General features: G+C 33.6%; 1 protein-coding gene across 1 annotated transcript in view; it reads right to left on the bottom strand.

Annotated features, from left to right (window-relative positions):
- TUSC3 (tumor suppressor candidate 3) overlaps positions 1–27113 on the bottom strand; it is a 104908-nt gene that overhangs the window by 41113 nt on the left and 36682 nt on the right. The window contains exons 3-6 of the mRNA XM_030948007.1: positions 21248–21365; positions 18810–18950; positions 18118–18258; positions 8664–8753 (exon numbers count right to left, since the gene is read on the bottom strand). Of these exons, the coding sequence (XP_030803867.1) occupies positions 8664–8753; positions 18118–18258; positions 18810–18950; positions 21248–21365 (490 nt within the window). The remainder of the gene's footprint in view (positions 1–8663; positions 8754–18117; positions 18259–18809; positions 18951–21247; positions 21366–27113) is intronic.

Raw genomic sequence — 27113 nt, 5'->3', positions numbered from 1 at the left:
ATGCTCATCCAGTTCTTTACAGGGCCATACAAAAGGGCTGTGGGTACTATCATGTTGTACTGGTTTTAACACCAGCAGGCAAATTACACTTCAAATAAGTCACTTACCTCCCTGCCCTCCTTTTGGAAATCTCCTCATTTCCAGCATTAAGAATATCTTAAATGACAGTACTGGACAAGACCAGACAGTATTTATTAAGTCATTATGACACTGATTGAAGTGTTCTCTGTCTATAAACAAATAAAACATTAACAATAAGACCTACTCTGAAATTTTTGTTCTTCAATGACTCTGGTATTTAGCCACACAGAAAACTATGGAAAAAATCCTACTTTTATACATCTGACAGGGATTACTCTGGTTAATATGAACTCTGGAATATTTTTTTTCTTTGAAATATTTTTTAGAACACTGAGTATAAAAAAAAACATAAACCAAATTCTTCTTTCATTCCACTGACCCATATTAGGAGTGTGAGAGACTGTAAATGCAGACAACTTCCTTCTTTTAAATGGTAGTGTTATTTATATTTCACGTAGAGCATTTTGCTATGCTAAGTGACCCCAGGACCTATAAACATGAAGGAGATTATTTCATGCTTTTGTTTACTGCTCAAAAGCTAGACTTGCAAGACTGTCAGTAAAGAACTCTTTTTAATTTGTACTGTACCTTAAGTTGGAGAGCTGCAGCCTTTAACAGCTTTGGTTTAAATATAAATGACAGACTTCTGTGGGGAACAGTGAAAAATGCCTCTTCTTTTCAGTACAAACATATACAGAAGAACTACAGTCTTTTTCAAATAAACATGAAAGTTTGATACTGTGAGTACTGAATACTAAGAGCAGGTGATGCACACAAAATCTGCTCCTCAACCCACTTCTGTACATAATATTAGCTTGACAAAGATGCCTTTGAAATCTTTAAAGAGCAGATCAATTATAGCTGTTATGCACAAGCAAATTCTCCTAAGATGGGCTATAATCCTGCAATGTTTTTTTAAGTGATAGACAGAAGTGTGTGTGCCTAAAGGCTAGTGTGAAACAAAAATAATTCCTTGTTGTAAAGCTTGTGTAAAGCCTACTCCTTTTGTGAACTTGCTTCTCAACAATGTGGACATAAAAGAAGTTTGAATGCTGACCAGAAACCAGGGTAGAAGTTAAATTATGTCCTCCCCATACTCCAAGAATAAGGACAAATCAGTTTGAAGACAATAATTCCCTTACAAACATTTTGGTGACTTGAGAAATACTGCTTGCTGCTTACATAGCAAGACAATTGACTTAGCAATGTCTGCTTCTAAATATAAACATTTATAATGTAACAGCCATGTAAGTGATTCTTGAGCAAGATGTAATTGGAACTAATATAAATCAAACTTTTCACCAAATAGTTTAGCTTGAACATGTCCTTTGGACAAAATGGAAGAGCAAAAAGCTTTAATATTAATAACACATGTTGTATGGTATTTCTGGTAACAAAAGCTTTATAGAATTTGGAAAATAATTTTCAGATTTCCAGGATATTTTACAGTGACTACTGAGAAGACAAAAGTATATATGTATACATTCAAATTCTTTTATCATTACAATAATTAGAATAAACAGAAGCACAACAACAACCAATGAACACTAGATAAAGAAATTATTAATCTAAGAAATACAAAAGAGTCAGGAAATAAGGTCCTTAATTTATTGAAAGATTCTCATTGTTTCTTCTAAAGCTAGAAAAAAATTCTTTCTGCTATTGAAGCATTATTGTGCCAAAAGGAAAAAGAATACAAACATGTTCCTCCTTCAAGTTGATTTTCACAGTTGCTTTGAATAGGTCTATTGTTACAGAAGTCACAAACACCACCAACTCCTCCTCTGCTCCAACCAACTACAAAAACAGTTGAACCCAACAGTCAACTCCTGCTTTTACCAGAGCACCTACTTTCACATTCTGTTCATATGTATAACACTGCCAAGTACCAGCTTATTCTATTTTAATTTTAGTATAGGAATAGGTTATGCCTATCTGAGCACACCAGATGAAGTCAAAACTGACTCCTCAGCTACCAGGGTTCAGACTCTGTTTAACCTTAATTCAGTTTTGCTGCTAGAAGTGGGGAACAAAAAAGGAAACTACCAAGAGCAGGACTCTTTTAAATCTCAAACCCAATGGAACAAATAACAGTAGTTGCAGCATCCTTAACCTTGAGAATATTTATAATGCTTCAAAAGACTACGTAAGCAAAACAAGGAAATATGTAAGGAAAGCAGGTTTGTGTGTCTATCCTTGACTGTGACATATATCTACATAATCTGTGTGGCAACTGTAAATAAAAAAATTAAAAGCCTTATGAATGATTCAAAGAAAAGAAAAAATGGAAAAAAATGTATAAATTGCTAATTAATATTCAGAAACTCAGAAATATTTGATATCTAATAGGTGAGGTGTATAGCACCACCCTACTTGCTTTTGAAGGCAGAAGAAGAGACTGCAGGTACCAAATCTTTTAGTTTACCTTTTAATTTAGTCCTTATATGTTCTTCTACTGTATCTTCCTTCAGTAACAGTCAGTTAACATGAAAGGTTAGCCAAAGAAAGGAATTAATGCTGCCACCAGAGCTAGACAAAAAAAGTCAGAATAATTTTTGTTTCCATGAAAACATACAAAAAGCATTTTATATTGAATAAAATATCACGTAGCAAATAATATTTGCCTTGCAAAAAGGAAAAAAAAACCAAAAATATAAACCCTACCAAAAGTTCCTTACATTCAATAAAAAACCACGATAAAAAATGAGTAACAACAATAAAAAGGTATCTTTTTGAACCAGAGATTCTGGGTGAATTAGTCCATGGAGGACTATCTGAAGTATGCTGCTTCATTTACATTAACACACTCAAATGCAAGTTCCTTCTCTTGACATAGTCCACAGGCATAAGAGAAGTGAATCTGTTATACAGAAATGACAGCATTAGAGCTAACTAGCAAAACTATATGGAAAGGCAAGAGCTCACCAACTCTAGAAGGCTCTGCAGGATAGAAAATATTTTGAGACTTAGTATTTCACAAGACAATTCCCAACTGCTGAAATTTTACTTCAGGAGAAGAATCTTGCACCCATTATATTGACTATGTTTCTAGTCAATATAAAGAGATAAGATTCACAAAATATTTGATCAAAAAGAGCAAAAAATGGTGTTGCACAATATGGAAAATATGCTCCTTTCTTCTCCTCTGCCTTCCCCAGTCTCAAAGTTGTAGGATTTTAGAAGAAAACAATTGTTTAATAGGTACAAGAAGAACATCTGCATGGCTCTATTGAGAGAGCAGAATCTATACAGAGAAACACCTCTGACTACTCCAGGCATATTTTTCTTGTTTTCAGTGTGGATTTTGTAGTGATATCATAGTGTCACTTGAGCAAAAGTATGCTGTTAGAAGCTCTGAAAAGCTGTACCACTCATCTAAGTCCAAATTTTATTGAAGTCAGTGTTAAATTCTAAATAAGAACTTGGCTAAATCAGCTTTACTGAAGAGGAAGATAAATTTTACCATGACTGTTTCTGAAGGAAATTAAAAACAAAAGATAAAATAAATTAAAAGGTAAAACTAAAAAAATTTCTGTGGATGGTTAAACACTGGAATAGGTTGGGAAATCTCTAACCACAGAGACATTCGAAATTCTCTTAGACAAAGCCCTTTGTCAAAGAGAAAGAGCAACCTTTGAGCACGCAGCAGGACTACACAATCTTCAAAGTCACCTATTAATTGTTTTAATAGATAAGGCTCTTACCATATACATCTCCACAACCAGTAAAGTCCAGGAAGACAGAAAACTAGATTTCTGCATGGCATTTAAGCTGGCTTTACAAAAATGGTGGTTCTTGTTCTGTTAGCAACAGAGGAACATGAAGCAGTTATTCCCATGTGCCATTCTGGTTTTCTGCCTTAAAGTATATTTTACTGCATTGCATTATTGTTCTATCTTCAGATACCTCAAAAATTCATGTATTTGAGGCCTTCCTGATTTCTGACATAAGAGCTGTTCTGCAAATGCAAGTAAATGGCTTCTAGTAAAATCTAGTAAATTCTTCCCACAATAAAAAAACAAAGAGTACCAAGTATTGTGTAAGGTTTCCCTTTTCTAATGTCAAGGTAGAAACACAGGTTATACAGAATGCCAGATACAATCACCCTTGAATCTTAAAAACCTTGCGCTGCCAATTGATAACTTTTTTGACTAAATCATGACAGAAATTTAATTTAAAAGCTTCAGAAACCCTTTACTTCTTGTAGCTTCTGAATAGGCTCACTGCTTTGATAACAACAGGAAAGCTATTTCATTAAAAAAACTCATAAGCAATGCACTCTTCATTTCAATCCAGCATGCCATCATAATTAATTGGCCATTCCAATAAAATATTAAGATCTATTTTCAACAGTACTATGGCTGTGATTAGTGGCAACAGATGCATCAAAATATTGCTGTAGTAAGAGTCAGGCCAATCTGGATACCTTATGTTAGGTACTGATAATAACCTGTATGAACTCTTTTTTTATCTGGAAGCAAGACAAACAAAATAATTTATCACACAATAAAGTGACTTTTGTCTGTATTGCACTGCTACCATCAATGTGGCTACTTTTCTAAAAGTCAGGCATTACAAAGACAATCTTGGGAAACTACTTCAAACATGCTGCCAGATACACTGAAGGCCAAAGGACAATGAATTTAATGTGACTGACTGAGCTTGAAAGGGTGAGTTGTTATTTAAAAATGTTTCAAGAAACCATTCCATAGATTTTAATTAGATTCATATCAGAAACCATAGAAGAATTAACCTTGGTGACATTTTGTCCTGCTTAGCAGTGGAGGATAGTGCAAATAAAGAATCCTAATATTCTTAGCATAAATTTTTCAGAATACCTTTGTTTTGTACTAACAAATGAAAAAAATATACCAGCAGTCAAATATATTTTTCATTTAACTTCAGAATCTTAGAGCTTACTACATAACTGTATCAGCAAAAGAAGTGAATGAAGATCAGTGGTTATAAAACTACAAAATGTAAGTAGGGAAAAAAAAAGATGAATAAGTTCTACAGTTAAACAAATATTTATATTTAATGTGATATTAGAAAGCGTTTTATGTAAAAGATCTTTTAATATACAAACTGCTTCCTAAGGACACAACTTGTGTTATACTTAAGGAATTTCAACAAGATTTTAAATATAAGACAATAAAAAAAATCCAATTAATATAGTGGCAAATACTATTGTCCATTTCACAAAGCATAAACTTACACAAGAAAACCACCTAATATCTGATAATAAAATACCATATTTTTCTCTTTACACAGAAACTTTTCTAACTTTTAATACTTTTTTTTAAGAGAAGGCAAGAAAATTACGAGCTTTGGAAACCATGTTAATTCAGCATTTTGGATCAAGTTTGTCCTTTTCCCTGTTCTCATTTAGAGCAAACTTCCAACCATTTAAAGATGCAATCTTCAGCATATTGCACAGTAAAAATTGTAGAATTTGTATGCATAATAGTAATAATAATAATAAAGGCAGCTAACTCATGGACAGATATACATAAATGCTCTCTTAGCCATTGCTGCTATTTGGTTAAAAGTTGATGAAAATCTAGTGAGAATTCTTTGCTGTTAGGTCAATTAAATAGCAGCAGAGCTACCTCTACAGAAGGCTCAAACCCATGTAATTGCTTTCTCCATTTCTACTTCTCCCACCACCAGCTCTATACAGGTCAAGCTCTGAATAAAAATCAAAGTCTCACAAGGCTTTACACACAGACACCAACAGAATGTTTAATTGTCACTCTCAGTCCCGGTAAAACAGGTTCAGATTTTAGAATAATAGAGTCAGTAAGGGCCCAATCCTAACCAGATTATTTGGCAAAAGATGGGGAACCCTAGAAATAAAACAGAAATAAAGCACGTGTCAAGATCAAAGACTAGCACAGTTTCATAAACCTAAACCAGAACTGAAATAGCAAACAATGTTACTGTCTGATTCACCTTTCTACATAGAAATGGATGCCCTTCCATTTGGACCCAAAACCTGAAATTAGCTGATAGCAGTAGGGAATGAAGGAACTACCTACAAAAACTGCAATAAGAGAGACCATCAGCTTTATAGAACAGACCACACAGAAATATATAAAAATATTCCAAAGCTTCAAAGAGTACAGTCATGCAGTTAAAGCAGCTTAGGAAATCATAAACACAATGCAAAAGCCAAGTTTTAAGAACTGGTGATGTTACGTGCACAAGATACTGACAAGAGTAAGTAGTGTTGTCTGAGCAAAGGAAACAGATGTCCTTTCATCTTTTGAAAAACCCCCAGGAATTTAAGAACAAATTAACTGTCAATCTAAAATTACAGCAAGAACAAAGCATATAATAGGAGATATTTGAGGCATAGAACAGTTTATGAAGACATAGTATTACCATTTTCAAAGTCTATATATGAAATAGGAAAAACTAAGAATCCATAATTTTGAACCTAATAATAAAACTATTAAGCTTGGTGAGCTATTCCATGCATCCTTTTAAAACCAGAAATTTCTGTGGTAATACTGTCAACAAAGTTTCACAGTATTACATGCAATTAATCCTTGCAAAAACTTGGCATGCGAATATGGAATTGTTACTAAATGCTAGACATTGGAAAGAAAGTGGTGAGTTAAATTTCACCCAGATGTAAAGACAGCAGCTAGTGACAATTCAAAAAGTGTTACAGTGAATTATCATGGTTGAATAAATCTCACAGAAGGCTAAATAAGCAGATTTATTGCTTCAAATTCACAGAAACATAGATAAGTGTTAGGAAAATGTTCAAGTGTTATTTGAAGAAAAAAACCCCAACAAACCACAATGTAAAATAGGTAAGGATTTATAGCCTACTTACTAAGCTCCTAACATTTTTCTCAAGTTAGAGCTTTAAATGACAACTATACTGGTCAGTGATAGCTTAATTAAAGCAGGATCTTGGCAATCCTGCATTTATTCTTCTAATTCTTGGAATCTAACTGGCTTTACTTACTGTCACATACAAAGTCGTTAGAGCGCTGACACATATGAACAAGGAGAGACAGTTGAATCAGAGGCACAAATAACTTACCTGAAGTCATAAAAGCCAGAAAAGAATGCATTTCGACCAGTACAATATATTAGTATCTAGAATTTAGAACCATTTTGCCATTATTTCCATTACTTAGCTGTGTGTTCTAACATTCCCAAAGTAGTAGCACTTCAGACCTGCGGGATATGAGTTCACACTCTGAAAATGCAGACAAGCCAGCAGAAATTCAGGAATATTTTAAAATTATTAAATGCAGAGTATACTTCCAAAAAAGGCCTTTAGGACAGGCAATGTGTGTAAAATTGGATATGGTAAAAACTGATTTGTCACAAACAATGCTTTTTTTATTCAATATTTCTTCTTCCTGTCACTCCACTGAAAAGTGTCATAAATTTAATCCTGCAAGGCAGTAATGAGCAGTAATGAAAAATTCCAAATTTTCATAAACAGCATTTTATTGAGATTATTTATGCATCATCAAATCTATATCTGAATAACAAAGTTCACAGATGAAATCCTGTTTTACTATGACATCAATATTCTGCTTCATTCCTGATAAAACACAGATCAGTAAATGATTTCAAACCATCCTTTTTTTCCTACTCCAATTAAGATATGACACAAAGGGAGCTTAAAACAAGTCTTTTCTTTAAGATGTAATACAGTTTCCTTTAACTAGTGATGGACAAAACAGAAAATAGCTCAACGGATTGTGAATTATTAAAAAAAAGTCTTCCTGGTTATTGCAAGTTTTGTAGATTCCATCTCAAGAAATTGCTTTAAAAGTGGTAAATAACGAGGAGTGATTAGGAACTAGCCAAGGTCATTTGTACTTTCCTAACAGGCAAAGAGAGTTTATTCTTCTGAGATCTGATGAACATTTGTTAACTTGTGAGCAGGGAGAAGCAAGTAAGGTAATCTTTCATAGACAGCAGTAGCAGGATATAAAAGTAATTTTGGCAAGAGTCAATAGTAACTACTTAGTAAAGCTGATAAAGAGATTAAATTGAAGGAGCACAGAGATACAGGAAAAAGCATTCTGTAAAAGGTAGTGGAAGAGTTATAGACATGATGGAAAATGGTATAAAGCACATGAGCATCTCCTTTTCTAACTGAAATGATTGGGAAAGGAAGGTAAGAGGTTACAAACCTCAAAGGATTATGTAAGAAAAGGTTTGTGTAGCCTAAATGTAGGAAACAAAACATTTGTTTTCTACTGTGTGAGGAAGCACATGCCTACAAAAAGACACAACATCCACGTTTACCTTTGGGCAGCAGGAATTGTGTGGTATGGAACAATTTCTAAAACATTCCCTACTGCTAGGAGCTGCAGAGAGAGAAGTTTAAACAACACAACCACTCATTTCATTGCTCGAAACAGAGATGGTGGCACCTTCTAAAGATCTGAAATTTCAAAACAGACTCTGCTTGCAACATTTAAGACTCTGACAGACTTTCATACAGACCTATGGACCTGCAATTATTTGCAATCGTAGGCTTGCTGTAGCAAGTGACTGTTTACACATCCTTTCCCCTCAAAATAAAATTAAAATAACGAACTCACCACTTGTCCATTCTGAGGATTTTTATGTGCATATGGTGGTCCACGGATGTGATTCCACATCTGACCAGATGTCATAGCAAATACAACACACTAGAAAAGAAAAAGAAAAACGATATATTAATTAATTTACTGTGAAGGACTGAACAGAAAACCATTCTGCTGATTATTCTTGCTTTAGATATGTAATTTTTTTCACTAACCAGACATAGCATCTACCTCTATTTGAATTTTAGGATAGTAGCTTCAGACGCATTACGTTCATAAAATTCTTAAATGACTTCTAAAAATTTTCATAAAATTCTGAAAATTACTTAGCTCAAGCTAGATTTTCCAAATCTCACTTGAAATAATCTTAAATTTATACACCACATTTACACATCTACATGACAACAAGTACTTGCAGCAGTAGAAGGCATTCATTGCAAATATTCTAGAAACTAGTACTCAAGATTTATACAACCTTCCATGAAAATATTTCTGCCTCTAAATCTTATACAAATATTTATCTTACCATTTTGTTTTCTCTTGTCTGAAATTATATATAAAGTAATAGAAAAAAGCCAGTTACTTCAAAAAATATCTGTCCTATTTTATGAAATTCTCACTATGTGTCCCATATGGCTATGATTAATTTTACCTATGACAAATAGCAATGGTTGATTTGCTGGAAAGGCTGAAAATTCCCAAAAGAAAAAAGTGTGACAACTGGGATGTGTGACAACTGTAAAAACAGACCTTAATGCTTGCAGAAGATCATACTGTAGAATATACATGACAAACCAGTTGTACCAAGAGTCATTAAGACCATTTAAAGAGGAAAGTATAGCATTTTGGATTACCAAGTGAGAGAAATAGGAAACATGTATCATCTAAATATGTCTTTTGTTTTATCAGTGTAGATAACCTTTACAAAAGCTACATTTTAAGTTCAGCACATGCTCATTTTTACTCAATAAAGTTGTATTGAATATTGTACATCAATATTCCAAATAGCATCATAAAGTCATAAAGATAAGGCAGATGAATCATGAATGTAAAAATTTGTACCATAGTGAGTTACAAAACCAGGGTTTACTAAAACCCTTCAAAGTGTTTTCTTTAAAAACATTTTGTAACATGTTCGTGAAGTAAATATAAGCTAGTGTAGCTCTGTATCTCTGTAAATGCAGCATTGCTACCTCTAAAACTAAGAACAAGGTCTTATTATGGAATTTTGTCAAACTTTATTCAAATCTGTCTTGGATTTCCTGGCTTTGGGTTTTGTTGTCATTTGGGGTTTGGGTGTTTTTTTTGTTTGGTTGGTTTTTTGGTTTTTTTTTGCTGTTGCTGTTAGGTAGTTGTTGCGGGGGGTACCTATTTAGCTAAAACAGCAATTTGTCCAAAGACCAGGTGACCATACCTAGTTTACATTACATTAGCATATTATTTTTCCCCCCTATTCTGTTTAGGATGAAATAGATAGGACCAATATATTAATGTATTACAGTAGTGATGAGATGACAGCAGAGACAGCCAAAGTGTAAACACAGGCTACAATGTGTCAGTATGGAATGACGAGAAATGATGCACAGGATTACACTGGAGATCCCAAACTTATAAATATTACAATAGTGAATAAAGAAACACAGACACAGGAGCATGTAGAAAACAGTTTTAGTGCTAAGAAAGAAAACAAAGGAGAAGCATCCAACATATTTAAGATTACCTCGATTTACCCTGTAAATTTTGATGTAAAATTTTGTTACAGATCAGTGAAGAAGCACAAAGCATGAAATAGCCCCAAGTGGACCCTAAACCAAGGAGGAAGAAAGCAGCAGCATCATACTCCTCCCAGCAAAGACCATGGAATGCTGACAACTCATCATAGTACCACATCACCCCAAAGCAAAAGAATGATCTAAAGATCCAGACAGAAGCAGTGGAAGAGTACCCATGACATAAGAGAAATGCTAAGATACCAAGAAATGTGTGCAGAACGATTTAAATGTGGTGTTATTAATGAGACTTCTATTGTAATAGAAAGAAAAGATACATTTTCAAATACAGCTTAATTACTACTTTGCTGTAGTGCTACAAGTTTAATTACAATACGAAAAAGTTGTTATTTTTAATATAAAATGTGTTTCATTTTGCTTTTAACAGGATTAAGAATGTAACAGCATAAAAGGTAGCATGGCAGATGAAGACATACTGGTAGTAATTGCTAGCAAATGGATTGTGTTTTTATTAATTATGTGCAACAAAATGAAAAGAGTATACAGTGACGTTACTGGGAGAAGAGTAACATAGTTATTTCTATACCTTGCAGATTGTTTTAGCAGAGAAATTTATAGTGCAATTTTGGCGATGACTCACACAATAGCTTATGTGGAAGCACAAAAGTGTTGAAATTGAAAGTATCAAAAGTGAGGTGAAAGATACTTAGAAAGGCAAGAAATTAGCTGACAAGTGAAACACTGAAAGATAACAGATGCACAGAGTACACAAACTGTGCCTCTCTAAAAGTGTGCTTTCCCTGAGAAGTAATTTTTCTAATTTTTAAATTAGTTTGTAATTTATATTCTCTAGGGCCAAATCTGCTTCTGTATGGAAAGATCAAAAAGTCTCTATGCCATTTTATATATAGTCATATATTTTATAAATTATAAATCTCCCAAATTACTGAAGATCTTTCATGCTTTAAATACCACACTGTGAGACAGTATAATATCTAGCAAAAGAAGTAACTAGGAGACACAATAGTGGGGGGAGGAAAATGCCAAGTATAAACCTAACTGAAAAGCAAGGACTCAACAATATGGTTATTTAACCTGACGGCATCTTTCATAGTCTTTCAGTTCAAACTGTTAGTGACCAAAAAAACTAATTTGGTCTACCACACGCTGGATTTGCAATGTTTTCCTTCCATCGTATTCCTTTTATGTGTTTTTCCAAATTACTTTTTCATCAGCCAAAATACATTTTCCAGGTTCTTACTTGTCCTTTTCCAATCTTCATTTAATTTTAAGTATCCTAAGAACAGAGCATTTTCATCATATTCCTTATGCAAGAATTTAGTATGCTACATATAGTGCTTGACATTAAAGCTCATTTTGCTGTGCTCTATATTCTCCAATTACAATCATCTGTGTAAAAAAAACCAACATTGGAAACTACAGACTTCCACTGTTTGTAAAATACACACCATTATTTGTAGAACAGATGTGTGCATCTGTAATTCACACTGATACACAACGTTTACCATTCCAAATGGCATAGTTTCCATAGGATCCTATACTTTGGGATCCAAATGTTTCTAAACTAACCATTATTGTGAGTTGATTTTTCTCAGTTAGAAACTTTGCCAAATTAATTCCTAAAAATTATCCACTTGTTCATATTTACTCTCATATGCAGAGAAATTGTGCCTCTCTGCAGTTTTCTTGGATCTTGTCAAAGTTCAAAGGATGAAAACTGGAGTAAAGGAGATTTAAGTTGAGCACTTATCTCTGATCACAATGCCACTTTTCCATAGTAGAGTCTGTATTTCAGAAGTTCTACAGAGAGGAAGACTACAGACACACCATTCCTCTATCTGCTCCTTCTTTCTCCTTGTCAGACCCCAAGAACACCACAGACTGCTGCATGCCACCTGATTTATCAATGGAGTTCAGGATATTTTTCAGGGTTTAAGCTATTTGAAGAGCTTCCAGATTTAGACAGCTTATTTTGCATCTAAATGATAAAAACAAGCAGAGTATTTGGCTCTGCAGCCAAACAGTGGTGATCTGGGTGAGTACACTCCATGTGTAGATGGACCTACTGCAGGACCTTGTTAACAAATTACAAGTGATGCTTCCTTGATGGCTTCCATCCTTAGTTTCACTAAGGGGGAGACTGCTTTAAGCTCACCCATGGTGCATTTGTGTGTAAATCACAAGGTTTCTAAGAACAAATAAAAGCACCAAGAGTCCCAGCAGAACACTGAATTGCAAGCAAGACACAACTTCACAGGCACATAAGCAGAGTATCTCAACTTCTTGGTCTTGCAAACCTTGCAAATTATTTATTTGTGTTTAATATATCCCCTTCTCAAAGGCCCAAGTTTTGTTTAACACTGTCTGCTAGTTCATCAAACAAAACTGGAGACTTAAAAAGTCATTTAGTATGCCTTTTGAAGAGAAGTTTCCTATTAGCAGATAGTATACAAAACCAATAATGAGATTTCTTTGCAAGTTTAGACCCAAGAACATGGGAAACTTTGTAATGTAAGAAAGATAATGAAATTTTAGATTCATTTATGAATATAGTTAAATTCAAGCATACGTTCAATAAAAATGAATGACAGCTAGTTCTACACTTTATTTCTATATTGTTCTGTATATGTAAATTCTAATCATTGTAGAATTACTGTTTTAAAGAAACGTAATCCTTTCTTAACCAGTTTAGCCTTGCTTTTGCACTCAGTGAAGGCTCTCATGCTATGAGCTATGTAATCCATTTCTAAGTACATCACTTATCAGATTCTCCAATAAGAGATATAGAATTAAAGAAGAGAGTGCAAAACAGGAGCAAAGAGAATTTTATCTTTAAATTTTACATCTCTAAAACCTCTAACTATAGGAAGAAAAGGAAATTAACAATCAGAATTTATTGATGTTCTTTTGGATGCCTACCTAGCCACACAGGGAAACCTTTGTTCTAGTGTTTATCTTTGAATAAAGCACATTAATTTTTCATCCTCATTTCCAGAAAGGGGTGAAATAGTCACTAGTAGCCATAAGACCCTCCAAGCTCCTTTGCACCAATAACTGCTGATGAATGTACTATGTGGTGCAAGTACTGGGGAGTGTATCCACACAGTACACATTTCTCATACCCATTAACTGTTATGAGAACAGGAAACACACATTTTGTCTCTTCATTCAAATGACCTGTCATATTTTGCCCAAGAGAATTAAATCCTAGGTAGCTGCCTTCTAATCTGAGCACAGATTTTGTCTTCCCTGATTCCACAGGTATATAGGCAAATCTGAAATATACACATAAAGTAAAATTGAAAATTACATGCAGAAAACAGCAGTCCGGTAAAGAAAACGCTGTCAAAAGACAGTCCAGCCAACAGAACAGAAACTCTCAGGACACATACTGTCGTCTAAAATGAAGCAATTCCTTATCCAAACTGTTAGAACCTTGCCTAGTTTATACCATCTGACCTTTTCTTCTCCCTGCTTAAGAAATGAAGAATCCTGAAGAGTCTGAATTGCTTCTTGCTACCAGCATAAAAGGACAGGAGTCTGCAAATATCTAAGAACTGAAGTCCTTTGTTATCTTTGTGTTGGCATGTCAGAGGGAAAAATATCCATACATGAATAGCAGATTTTGAATTAAAGCACAAAATAATCTAGGGGATAAATTTTACATGGGATTTCAAAAGACATCTTTTGGGATATTATGTACTGGGACTCAAGTCATCCTGGTTTGCCATCCTAAAACTCTTCTGGGTAATGTTGCAAGTGAAAACGCCTAAGGCATACAAGATACTACCAGAGCCTGCAGCACTTCAATGAGGGGACGAAACCACATATATTGCTGTGGTGCAATCTAATGCTGAGGGCAAAACCAATTTGATGGTCTTGCTTGAGCTGGCACTGGAATCAATTTGTGAGATTAAACCTGTGGTCTTGCTTCCACAAGTCTATCAAAACTATTAGATGCATCACTAAAAACTGCATTCCTAAATATTCTTCTAAAACACTACTGGAAATACTGTCTATGAGACAACATTTTTATATCAATGAAGTTATCAAATTAACATTTCTGGGATCCTCTGTCAAAACAGCACAGACTCTTTATGCTGAGAATTTTCTTCTAATTTTTAGCAACAGATCATTCAATCAGGCAGAGTGACACAATCCATTTTTCATTTAAATGAAAAGTAACCAACTTTTTTTTTTCCTTTTTTAAGATTTGGGAACATGAAAACTGTTCAAAGGAAACTGAGAAGCTCTAACAAAACAAGAACAAGAAAACAAGAGTCCTTTGTTTGCAATGATACAGTTTTCAATCACTGAACACCATAATCTCTATTAAAAGGTTTCAGTTGGAATTTAAAAATGTTATTTTCAGTATGTTTAATGAATACTAGCCACCTAGCAGTACATCCGAAAAGCATTTAAAATCCAAACCTAACGCTTTTAGAAAAGTGCTTTTGTGCTTTCTCAGCTCTATACCATCTGAAAAAACAATTTGCAATAAGGAGCAAAATAATTGTCAATACTTCTGCTGAAAATGTGAGCTCTCTGTAGCCTTTAAATGTCTTGCCAGGATTTCTGTTTAATTTGGTTTTGAAAGTTCAAAAAGGAAAAAATATTCATGAAGAACATAATGATTTATAATTAAACATTTATTACTTATTTATACCCTTCATAACAAGCATTTTCCTAGGCATTACTTTCTCTCCTTAACTAGATACCATCTTATCAATTTTTCCTTTTAATGAGCTTTTATCAAAAAAAGAAGCTTTAAGTTTACTGGTAGGAAAAAAGCGCACTATGTCAGAGAATCATAACTATACAATATTGAATATATTATTACCTTATATAATATATATATATATATAATATTAGTGACTGCCCATTTTCTTCCATCATTCACAACAAATTTTAGTCATTAACTTAGGTCATCTGTCCAAAAGCCTGCAATCAGGAGTCCCTGCTGATTCCACCAAAAATAAGTTATAGAATTAACTTGTATGCTTGTGCAGGTCTGAATAAAACCAAAAGGACTTCTGGTAAATGTATGATCTTTGCTAAGTCATCACTTTACAGGGTATGGGGCTTTTGCTACATTGTGAAGTCAGACCAATAACAATTAAAATAGTAAAGCATTGGCTCAATGCCATGATTAATTACAATATACTTTCAAATATAAGACCACTTCCTAAAACATCCTTTAAGTGCTATTAATTTTTAATGTAAACAGAATTTTACAGGGAACAGTATTAGCAACAATATAGGGCATTAATGCCATTTTAGTTACTTGCTTGTCTATACAATCAGCAGGATGACAATTACTGAATGACCTTAATACATTTCTTAAAATATTTGATTACATTTGGATCTGTCCTCAGGAGTTCAGCTGAATGTCATTATAGGTTTTCTACACAGCAATTTACAGTCATGTTCAGATGGAAACTCTTGAGCTTGTGCTAAAGAGAACAGCAAACATTCTAAGAAAAAACTGATGCATTCATTTTCTCAATTTTATTATATCTTCAACTATTTATTGCAGCTTGTAGTAGAATGATTCTATGATTTGAAGAACTCATTTTTAACCTCACCAAGAGAAAAAAAACAATTGCACAAAACATTGAAACAAACTTTTCATCTGAAAAGTCTGAGGTATGAAATTGAGATGAAATTGCTGTCTCCAGAGATAGACTGCATGGTTAAACAAAGGAAATACCACTGATTACATATCTTCATTTGATTTTTTGACACAAGTATCTATTGTCTTGTGATAATTATTGCTTTAGTCAGGTTGTTGCTAAAAATTAGAAATAAAAAAAAGTTAGACCAATACACATCAAATGTGAGACCAACTGGTGGTAGAACATCTTCAGAAAGCATTATCATTGAAAAATAATGGTAACCTAGAAAAATATATGGAATTAAATATGAAAGACTTTGGGAGAGACATGTCAAAACTCTGTGCTAGATCTTGGGATATTCCAAAAGACATCCTGGAATAGAGAAGACATTCTGATCCTGGCTCTCTAGATCAAAAGGAAAGTTCATTCTACTTGAAATGTAGGCTTACTGGTGGTTTATTTGAAAACTTGTTCTGTATTCCTCCCTCAATGTATGGTGTAGATTAACAAACTGCTTAAATAAAGATGTTTTCCTAGACTAGTAGGAAAAGCCATGACAGCTCATGAGAGAAAACAGCATTATCAGAAGCCATTATTCAAGATTAATGCCAAATATTAAAGAATTCAGAATAAAGAGCTTTCCTTAAGAGCATATTAATAATCTCGACATATACATTAGAACTGACCAGATGCTAGGTAATTTCATCTTTCACCTTTATGAGATAAAGCCTGCCAAAGGCCCATCAGGTGACAGTACCACAAAAAGAAGGTATCTTCTCACATTTTTAATCAGAGCAGAATAGCAAACCAGTAATATGATATTGAAAACGAAAAACCAGTTTTAGGATAACCTAAGTCTTGCAGAACTAAAACACACAGAACTATAAAATAGCCCAGGTAGAAACAAGACCTCAAAAGACTACCTGGTGCAAGCTTTCTTGGGAAAGGGAGCCTAGATGAGAAATAAAACATAAATGCTGATGTAGAAACAAAACTCATATTCCATATAAAATCCTAGCCACGTCCTTTCAAGAAAGGTTAATTCATATTGATACAACTTGAGGAAAAGTCTTTAAAATGAATAAATGGCAAAAGAATAAAAGTTTTGTTTATATTGCAAAAAACACGTGGATGAATTTCTAAAAAGTAGTGTTCCCCATTGATGTAACTACTAGAACAGTCAAATGTTGGATTGGACTCACTAATTACAGACACTATTTTAGTGTTGAAACCCATGCTTCTGATGCCATGTCCCTGAAAATTAAGCATTTGATGCTGTTCCTCAGATTTTTCCTCTTCTGTCAGTCACAACGATGTCAGAGAAATGAGTGCTTGCTGATGCACTATAACAGCATCTACCATCCCTGAATACTATTTCCTGTTTAAAACTGAGACAGCTAACTAAGTTGCACATCCCACATTTTTCATCAGTCTACTCAGTTATTTGAAAACCACTATGTAAACACTATTAAGCAAATTCAAGCTTCATTCATTATTTATGGTTTTGAGGATTGAGTTGACTACTATTTCAAGCACACGTGGCTAGATCTAGTCTTTCCTCAAAGCTAACACTAAGATCATCCTACACTCATTTAGGTTAACAGTAGAATGTTAAGGTCAGTACTACTGAAACCAGTTTTGGAAACAGTTCCCTCTTTTTCTTTGTTTCTCAGATGTTTTATCACTGTCTTAAAAACATAAAAGCCTTTTTTTTTTTTTTCAAACTTTCATTACTCTAAAGTGATACAGTCTGACATCAATACCTATACTAAAACAATTGATTGACATTTTGGATTTTATTAAAAAAGGGCAAGTTGAACAATAGCCATAAACATCAGCAACCATTACTGGAAATATTTTCATACTAAAATTCAAACAAAAAACTGAAGCTATCAGAGTATTTGCTCATTTTCAGTGAGTCACTCATAGTAACTGATACTCACTTCTTATGAGAATTAGACCCAGAATCTGGATTATGAATCTTTTTCTGACACTATCATTCTGAACTAATGCAATGGTTTTTAATTTATCCTGTAAATAATAAAAACATATGCTAAGAAAGGAAATTAATAAAAAGCACATTAGTAAGGAAAATCTGCATACCAGAGCTGCCATGGCCCAGCCAGTTTTGTTATAGATGAACTCTAGATTATTTCTTCGCAGATATAACAAGCCACCAACAAGAGATACCAGAAGAGCCAATGCAATTGTACCAGAATAGTTAGGAGGCCTGAACACTCTAATCTGGAAGGAAAAATGCAAATACAGATTGTAATAAATGCATACATACTAATCATGTCCCATGTGGAGCACCAAATATAATGGAGCACCTGGAATCGGGTTTCAGAGTCAGCAAGACTAGTCTCTAAATATACTTTAATAAGACAAAAAAAGTACTTTCTTTAATGAGCACATACTATGAAAAATATTCATGTTTAATTTGGAACTGTCCAACTCTGAAACATTATTTCTTCAAAAGATTTGTAGGTTGTGTCTGAACTACAAGCAGCTACCTTTGAATCTAAGTGTTTTGTATATAGTTTTATAAAGTACATTTTATTTATTAACAACTAATTATTACTGCTTGTTTTTATCCAGAATTAGACTATAACAAAACAAGAATGGAATATAATCTGCAGAAGTTCTCATAAGTACCAAACGTTATTTTTCTAATGTGTTGTAGAACCCTCACTTGACAAAGGAAGTTATTAAGGAAAGATGGAATTTATCGTCAACCTGTCTCAAACCACAAAGATACATTTACTTTCCACTTTTAAAATTGCTGAAAGACTTACATGAACATCTGTTCTGTCGGCTATCCATTTAGCTAGCTGTTCAGCTGCAAATCCGATTCTCTGCAGGTCAAATGTGTCAGCTCTCTTGGGTTTACCCTTCGGAGGAAAATGCATGAAAGTCGGAGCAGAGTTCATGTTCAGCTACAAAACCAGGAAAAACAGCCAGAAAAAAATTAGTAACCTTATCCTCAAAATAGAACACCACAATAGCCTCAATAACACATATCTAATTAGCATAAAAATATCACTTGCCTCCATACATTACATATTTGGAAATATTCTCATATACAGTCCTCCAAAAAGAGTGCTCACAATATTCCTTCCAGTAGATTCTTCAGGATGCTTAATTATTTAGAATGTTCATCCACAAGCTTTTCTATATAAGAGTATCTTAATGCTTTAAAGTTCTCATACATTGTAAGACCTTTCCTGTAATTGGCAAAACAGAGACCCTGCACCCAACCAATCTACTAAAGTATATTAACTTATAATTCTAAGGAAACAAAGTAGCTTGGCATTGTTTGGCTACAAGAGACTAACCACTAGTGACTAGGCTTTTTTGGAATCCAAAATGGACTGGATAACTAGCTTAAACTACATAACTTGCCCTAGAGTTACTGATAATTCACGTGTTGATGCCACTGGAACTATTCATAGTATATTAAAAAATCCTCAAAAGTGATAAACAAATAGATCTACATATACATTTGCTATTTGAATTTTGACTTCAGCTATGCAAGGTAGTATAGGAAAATGTCATTTCACAATATAAAATTCCTCTGTATTCAGGCCATCTCAGAAATCATGCAATAAAGCACTAGAAAAAAAAAAGAAAATTAACATTAAAAAATCAGGACTAATACTTAAAGCTGATGCAATATGGAGCTTTTTAAATAAGAAGTATTTTTTTTAAATCCTGAAAAATGAAGTTCACACCACACTAGCAAAACTTTATATTGAATCAAGTACAAAGCTGAATTTATCAATGGAAATTATCAACTATTAAAATATTTTCCATCTAAGTAAAAAAATAGCCCTCTTTACTGAAATTATTTGGAAATAAAAAGTATTCCAAGAGAGGCTAAAACACATGCTGTGAAATAGTTAAATAAAATATTTTATAAGATACAGAAACATTCAGACATTGTACAGTGTTTAGAGGCAGATGATCTGGATCTGGTTTATCATTTCTCTATAAACATGGGAAAAGCTGCAAAAATCAAATTCACATTACTTCTAGGGTTTTTTGCTATGGCATCAGTATTACATAACTTTTCACATAAATGTAAAGTCAGAACTGCATTTCCCTTAAATCCACATTGAAATAGTCATTATTCATAGTCAAAACTTATTCTTAACACTGTCTCCTAAAAAACCCCCTTACATACTTATGCTTAATTTTGTCTAAATGTAAACGTGATTTTAAATGCATACCATTTGAAATAAACTGAATTTGTGCCCTGTTACACAAGGAATAAGTTGAACTAGACTCTTCTAACATGTGCTGATTGGCTTAAGGAAAGATCAAACAAAATATTTTGTATTATTATAACCATGCAGGTTACAACATATATAAAGTTCACCAGTTTATATAGTCTATAGGTTATAAAGCCTTTAATGTTTATAGCAAAAAAAATTAATTTTAAAGCAAAATCTTAAGCCACTAATAACCATTTATTAAACACACTATTTAATTTATTTAAAGTAAATATTTTCAAAAGACATATTAATCTTTCCTCTGAACATTTGAAGTCACACATTTCACCAAAAGGTATTTAAAATATACAGATAATTTCAAAGTTTTTCACTCCTCCTAATCTGAACTTTTAGCTTCAATCAATGGACAAATATCAAAGATAAGCATGTCAATATTTAGTATTCATTTTCAAGAGATGCCTTTTTCCTTGACTTGTCTATTTCAGAGCAGACCTTAAACTATTCTCCAACTTTTACTCTTCATAGCCAACAAATAAGATGTAAAACAGTTTTTTCTCTTTTCCCTGAAGAACTTCCAGACTAAATATTACTGAAGCTGAAGAATATTGTATTACATAAAAGCAATTAAAATGCTGTTTTACTAAAGAGCTTTTTATTCTCTAAAGAGAAAATAAAGGAAATCTTTAAATGAAAATGTTACTTACAATGTGTTTAATTCTAAAAAATGGCCTAAACAATTGCTTAGAAAAAAGTTGCTTATATATATACATATAATGGAATCTATAAACAAAGATTTTCAACTACACTTGGAAAATACTAGAAGTGGTTATTAGTAGAGTCTGTCTTCAATGATGTCACAGAAACTGCTGTGTTTTTAACCAGGAGAAAAGTATATACAAAACAGGGGTACACACCTGCAAACAGAAACTAATCTTGTATTATTTGACAAATTGATATGTAGTTCTAAAAATCAACAATGCTTTACAGTATTCAACATTTACCTGCTGAAAAACATCTGCCCCTTCGTCATAATCCACTATTGTGAAAAACAGTTTGTTTGAAAAAGCAGATGAATAGCGCCATGAATTAGCCAGCACTTGATATTCCTCATTAGCTTGCCTGTTAAGGAAAAGAAATAAATATAAATCCATATACCATTCACTTGCAAAAAATATCCTATAATCAGCTACAATGGTTAGATGAATTACATTTGCAGTATCATTCTCCACATCCATACTATCAAAATTTCAGCTCCTTATGCAACTTTCTGCTTCAAACTTGTCACGTCCAAAATTAGAAATGTGTTATGTTAAACTATACAAGAGAAATCCCAAGATGATATTAAGAAAAAGTAATGTTTTCCATATTCAAAGTCTCAGAAAATAGGACTGGTCTGAGTTGCAAGTATCAAATAGATTTGCCAACAGATCCATGTGAGGATATGCTTACGTGGCCCTTGAGTGTGCTATCAGGATATACTTGCTAGAAACAGATGTACATAAGGAATTCTGAAACTAGGGGACAAATAACACACAACGGTGAAAGCAGTATGCTCCTAAAATATCAGAGCCATAGGAGAGCCAAAGAAGCTGCTAAGCACTGGGGAAATTATCCTAAGGGAATAAAAAGTAGGCTTGTAAGCAGCATAACAAACTCCAGACTATTTCTCTAAAAGTCATTTTAAATGTGGTGATTTTGTACAACATGTAATCTTTTCTATCAGTACTAGAAGGTGATTTGCTACTAAATATCCTTCTAAATAAAATAACCAAACAACAAACAAAAAAACAACCAACCAATAAATCCACCAAAAAAACCAAAGAGAACAAAAACCAAAACTAACAACTTTGCTCTGACTTTACTAAGAGGAAGGGAAAGACAAATGGAATTCCAGGACAATAATACTAGCAATGACATCCTCTAAACACACAATGCCATAAAACCACAGGTTATTCCACAGGACAAATCTATACCAACAAAAATTCAGGGGAAAAAAACCCCAAAATGAAGGAACGCTTGCAGTACTTTCTTATTTAGAGAGACTCCTTTGCTAATTTCCATATTACTGTTTAATCACATCCACTGTAGAGTCCAAACCAGTGTTTTACCACTTGACAACTCAGCTTTGCATATGATAAGATTCTGAAGTAGTACAAATGTGTTCTGCAGCTTTTCTCAAAACAGTGTTTCTAGAAAAACAGTTCTATGTATTTCATGGTGCAGAGCGCTATTTAAAAGCTGTAAATGCAAAAAGCTGTTTGCTGCAAGAGAAACTCTGCACTAAACATATATATGAGAGAGCAAAGAGGGGGAAGACAATTACAGGATAAGACCTTCCTCATTTCTCCATACCTGAGATCAACCTTAGACATGAAATATATTATATACAAACTCCAGCACAGTTGTCTAGTATCAGGAAATCTACTGTACATGAAAAAAAAATCATAAAATGCCAAGAGTTAAAATGAAAATTGATGATCTCTTACTCCCACAAAGAATTAAATAACATGAAGCATAATAAAACTCAACTTTCACCCTTATTACCTGACTTGGTATAATTTGCTACTTAACACCCTTACTCAATTGGCAGTTTGCAACTAAAAAAAGAAAAGAAGCAATTTAGGCATTAGATTGGTTACTTCTAGAAACAGATATTATCACTAAGCAGACTAAGATTCACTGTCATCCTGAAGAGGGCAGTCAGACAACATCAAAGGAATGCTGTAAAATCTTAAGCAATATCTGTAGTGCACTCTTCTGTTAAACCTGCTATATTTAAGCTGAACCATTTTTATTATAAGAACAAGATGAAAATCAGTTCATCTTGATGCCACCACTCTTCTCTATCTACCTTTCATTTGTGATGAAACAGTATTTCTGGGAAATTTAGATACTCTACTTACGGTCCCACTATTTGAGAGGTCTCTTGTTCCCATTCATCTCCATATATTTTGCATCTTTAAACTATTTTGAATTAATGGCTAACATTTAAAGTATTATTCTGCAAAAGGCTGCATTTTTTGTAACAGACTCAAAGCACAATTTCCTCTCACTGAAAATAGTGAACTATTCTATGATGCATCCTCAAAGAAGCTCTTGAAGGGTGTGGAAAAGAGTGAAACAAGGAGCAGCAGGAATACAAAGTTAAAGGATTACCACATACACATAACTGAAGATCATCCTACACACCACTATATAATTTCCAATCGAAAAATTTCTGATAGAATAACATTAGTAACTTTTTGTAGCACTGGTTTCATTCCTTCTCAGACACAATAACAGTAAAAAGCATAAGCACTTGACTGAAAAAACTCAGTCTTAAATTATCAGTTATCAACTTGACAATATCAACTGTCAAGTTTTTATCTACCTATCTCTATAATTAGTTCATACTCATTCTATCAGCTTATTTCTAGGAAGTAATGTTAATTATACAAAATTACTAGAATAATTATGTGAAAATCTATAAAGGCATAAAGCAAAGAACTACACTTGGTCTGCACTCAACAGAATATAATGTTAGCACTGCTCATTTTCTTGACAGGATTTTTTAATAGACAGAGAAGATTTGAATGTTATTGCTGCTATAGTCACCTCTTTAGAGTTTCATTACAATAGCAACACAGGAGCTAGCAACAACTGTAATATTGACCAGCTGGCAGAAAATAGTGGCCAGATCAAAAGGGAATGCTACTATTAGATTTACTCAGAAAATTCAATATACTGGAAAGTAAGCTGCTAAGCAAATGCTCTACAGAAATTCTTCCATTATGCAAGAGGTGCTCATGAAATATTAAGAGTTTTATTTAAAAATATTAATTATGTGTGTGTCTATAGCAGTTAATCAGATTTGTATAACTTGAGCTATATTTAATGAGATTAATTTTATTCTATTGGTCTGACATTATAGTGAGGAAAACACAAACAATATTAGGAAAAGAAAAAAAGAGTATGGAATTATCTGAGAAAGAAAGTAGTAAAGCATTATTTTCTGGCACAGTATGTACAATACTTAAAAATGTACAGTTGGCACAGAATGTACTACCAGGTTACTTACACATTCATATCCATCTGTTTAAAGTAAACTGTGATCAGTGCTGCAATTTACTTCCAATACAACTTGTGGTTTTTGTTTGCAATGGTGCTCCCCAAAACTGAAGGAACAAGGGGCTAAACGCATATTTTGACATCTTCTCGGTGTCAAGAAGGCAATTAATTCAGAATGCTCATTTGATTTTGTTTAAGATGACTCATGTCTTGATGAGAAGGACTGAAAAATCTACAAATGTGTCCAGAAAATTCACTAAACGCAACCGAGAGTATAAACACATTGAAAACCATGCAGATTTTGCAATCTAGGTATCTATAAAAGGAGAAAGCAAGCTAAAATCTATGCTATTCTATTTACAGCATCCCGAGAAATTTTCAATATTCTGCAGATGAAAAGAAGCTATGAGGTCTTCTTCTGTAGAAGTTGCAAAGTAAAAGAATAAAAAATTGTGATCTCAGGAAGAATAAGGAGTCCGTTATGATCCAAGAATAAAATCACTGCCTTGTTAAGAAGGACTCATCAATACTTCTATCAAGGTCCTGAAGTGCACAGGAAAAGCAATTGCAGAACTTTCAACAGCTTGTTCCAAATTTCCTATTCCTTCATTGAACAAAAGGTCTCACTACATTTAAGAGACCTGTCAATGATTTTCTCACTTATCTGCTCTTTATCAGCTAACAAAAAACTAAAACATTGGATCCTGTTTCATCTTTCTCATGATGATCCTTGACAGTCACAATTCTTCTTGCTGTTGATCTATTCTTGCATCAGCTATTTGACGTCTTCTGAGATCTTTTTTAAGCAGAGAAACCAACAAAATGATTTTCTTTTTTTTTCAGAATTAAAAAAACATCCTCTTGGAGGTCTCACTGATATGGTAGATGCTAACAAAAGTATTTGGAATCTCTTCTCACGTATTTTTCCATTTCCTTCTCATCTTTTGAAGGAACACTAAGAAAAAAAACAACACAAAATATGCATCTTTTTGTTGATGGGCTTCAGCTGTTGGGGAAAAGCTCAAGTGACCAGTCTCATTCCTCTGACCCAGATATCCCTTTCTAAATGAAAATACCCCAGCAATGAATTTGAAAAATTAACCAGACAAAACTGTGAATGGTTTGATAAACAAAACACCTCTTCTATGCACCTGTATTCAAAGCAGAGATGGTTGCTTCTTCCAGTCAGATAAGAGAAGCAAAGCTTAGAAAGCAAACTAAAAGACTTCATATAATGTGTTTATGGAGTGGTCAGATGGTACAGCAACAAACAAAAAAGGAGCTAATTATAACAATGGAAGATGTAGAGGAGCAGTCAGCATCAGCAGGCTTGAGCTAAAGCCCTTTAGTAGGTAAAAATCAAAACACTAATAATCAAGTGAGGCAGGGGGAGTTACTGAATTCGGGCTGGTAAAAGGTGCTATCACTATGGAAAAGTGTAGTGATAATAAAATGAGGGAGCTGATTGCAAGATGCAAGAAGATGGAAGGCACAGAAGCAAATTTTCCCCCAAAATCATTCAAGTTAGTCCAGTAGTTACCATTTGCCTGTATGCAATACAAAGTACAGGCTGAGAAACAGTCCCTCCATCTCTATGAAGATACTCCTGTCAGAGTGAACGTGGTTTTTTTCTCCTTCTTACATACGTAAGTAATTTTTTTTTTAGCAGTGTGACTGATGTGGGTAACAGAGATAAACTATTTAGCTGAGTGAAGACCTAAGGACAAAGGGAAAAAGGAAGCTAGTCTTACATCCTGAGGAGTCACTATTTAGAGTGAGATTATTTCTGACTGCTCATCCAAACTGATTCATCATCACAGTGCATCAAAAGGCCTTTCAGTATCTACTTCCAATGTACTGTTGAAGAATATATACACCAAAACCAGCAGTAACAGGTAAATCAATTAAAACTAACAAAGTTTAATTTCCTGGAACCAGAACAGTTTAATCAAACACATTTCCAAACATGCATGGAAAAAAACCCCATCCTAAGCCATTAGAAACACATTCCAGCTCTGTTTGAGAGCACATTGAACAGCTCATCAGTTATTGCTACTCTATTTCCTAACACCAGCTGTGTCATGTTGGACTTAAATAACTGGGATGACAGAAAAACTGACATTTATGCTACCACTAACACAGTTGTAAAGGCATCAGATGTCTTTCAATACTCTTTTAGATCAGAAAACTGGAACTTGTTTGTCTGTCCACAAAACTAAATAAAAGAGTTCTGCTTTAGAATAAAGACAAAATTTCCTTGAAAAAAAACTCTAGAAGTGTGACTAAGGGCTGTACTAACACATATACATAGCTGCTGGTTTTCAGAAGTCTTCATGTGCTAGGACTAGATTGATTCAGACAGGATTGACTGAAAGGATATTTTTTACATACAAAAGCTTTATCTAAATATCTAGTGTCCCAAAGACTTCTTTGTATGCAGCATTTTAACACTAAATTGATATGATTTCCATACACTTTCACAAATCGTGTGATTTGTGTGACTGATGTTGTAACATCTTCCTTGCTGTACAGAGAAAATCCTCAGATTGTCTGAGATAAATTTGGTCAGCTTTCCACATGTATCATAGAAAGATAAAATACAGAAGTGTCAAATCTACACACCAAAAGGAAAAGAAAACTTTTTTTTTGACAGTTTTGTGGTGCATAAACCAACAACGCTCAATTTTTAGAGAGGAAAAAAGTTTTCATTCTTGTGAAAAAGTAACTCAAAGATTTCAGACTAGATGCTTCTTCATATTTGAAATATGATGTTGATTTTTTCTCTCTATGCAATTATTCCAAAAATATTTTGACTAGGAG

This window comes from Camarhynchus parvulus, chromosome 4, assembly GCF_901933205.1.
Source record: "Camarhynchus parvulus chromosome 4, STF_HiC, whole genome shotgun sequence".
In the NCBI taxonomy this organism is placed as follows: Eukaryota; Metazoa; Chordata; class Aves; order Passeriformes; family Thraupidae; genus Camarhynchus; species Camarhynchus parvulus.
Note: the sequence above shows the minus strand (reverse complement) of the source record. Positions and strands in the feature narration are given on the sequence as shown.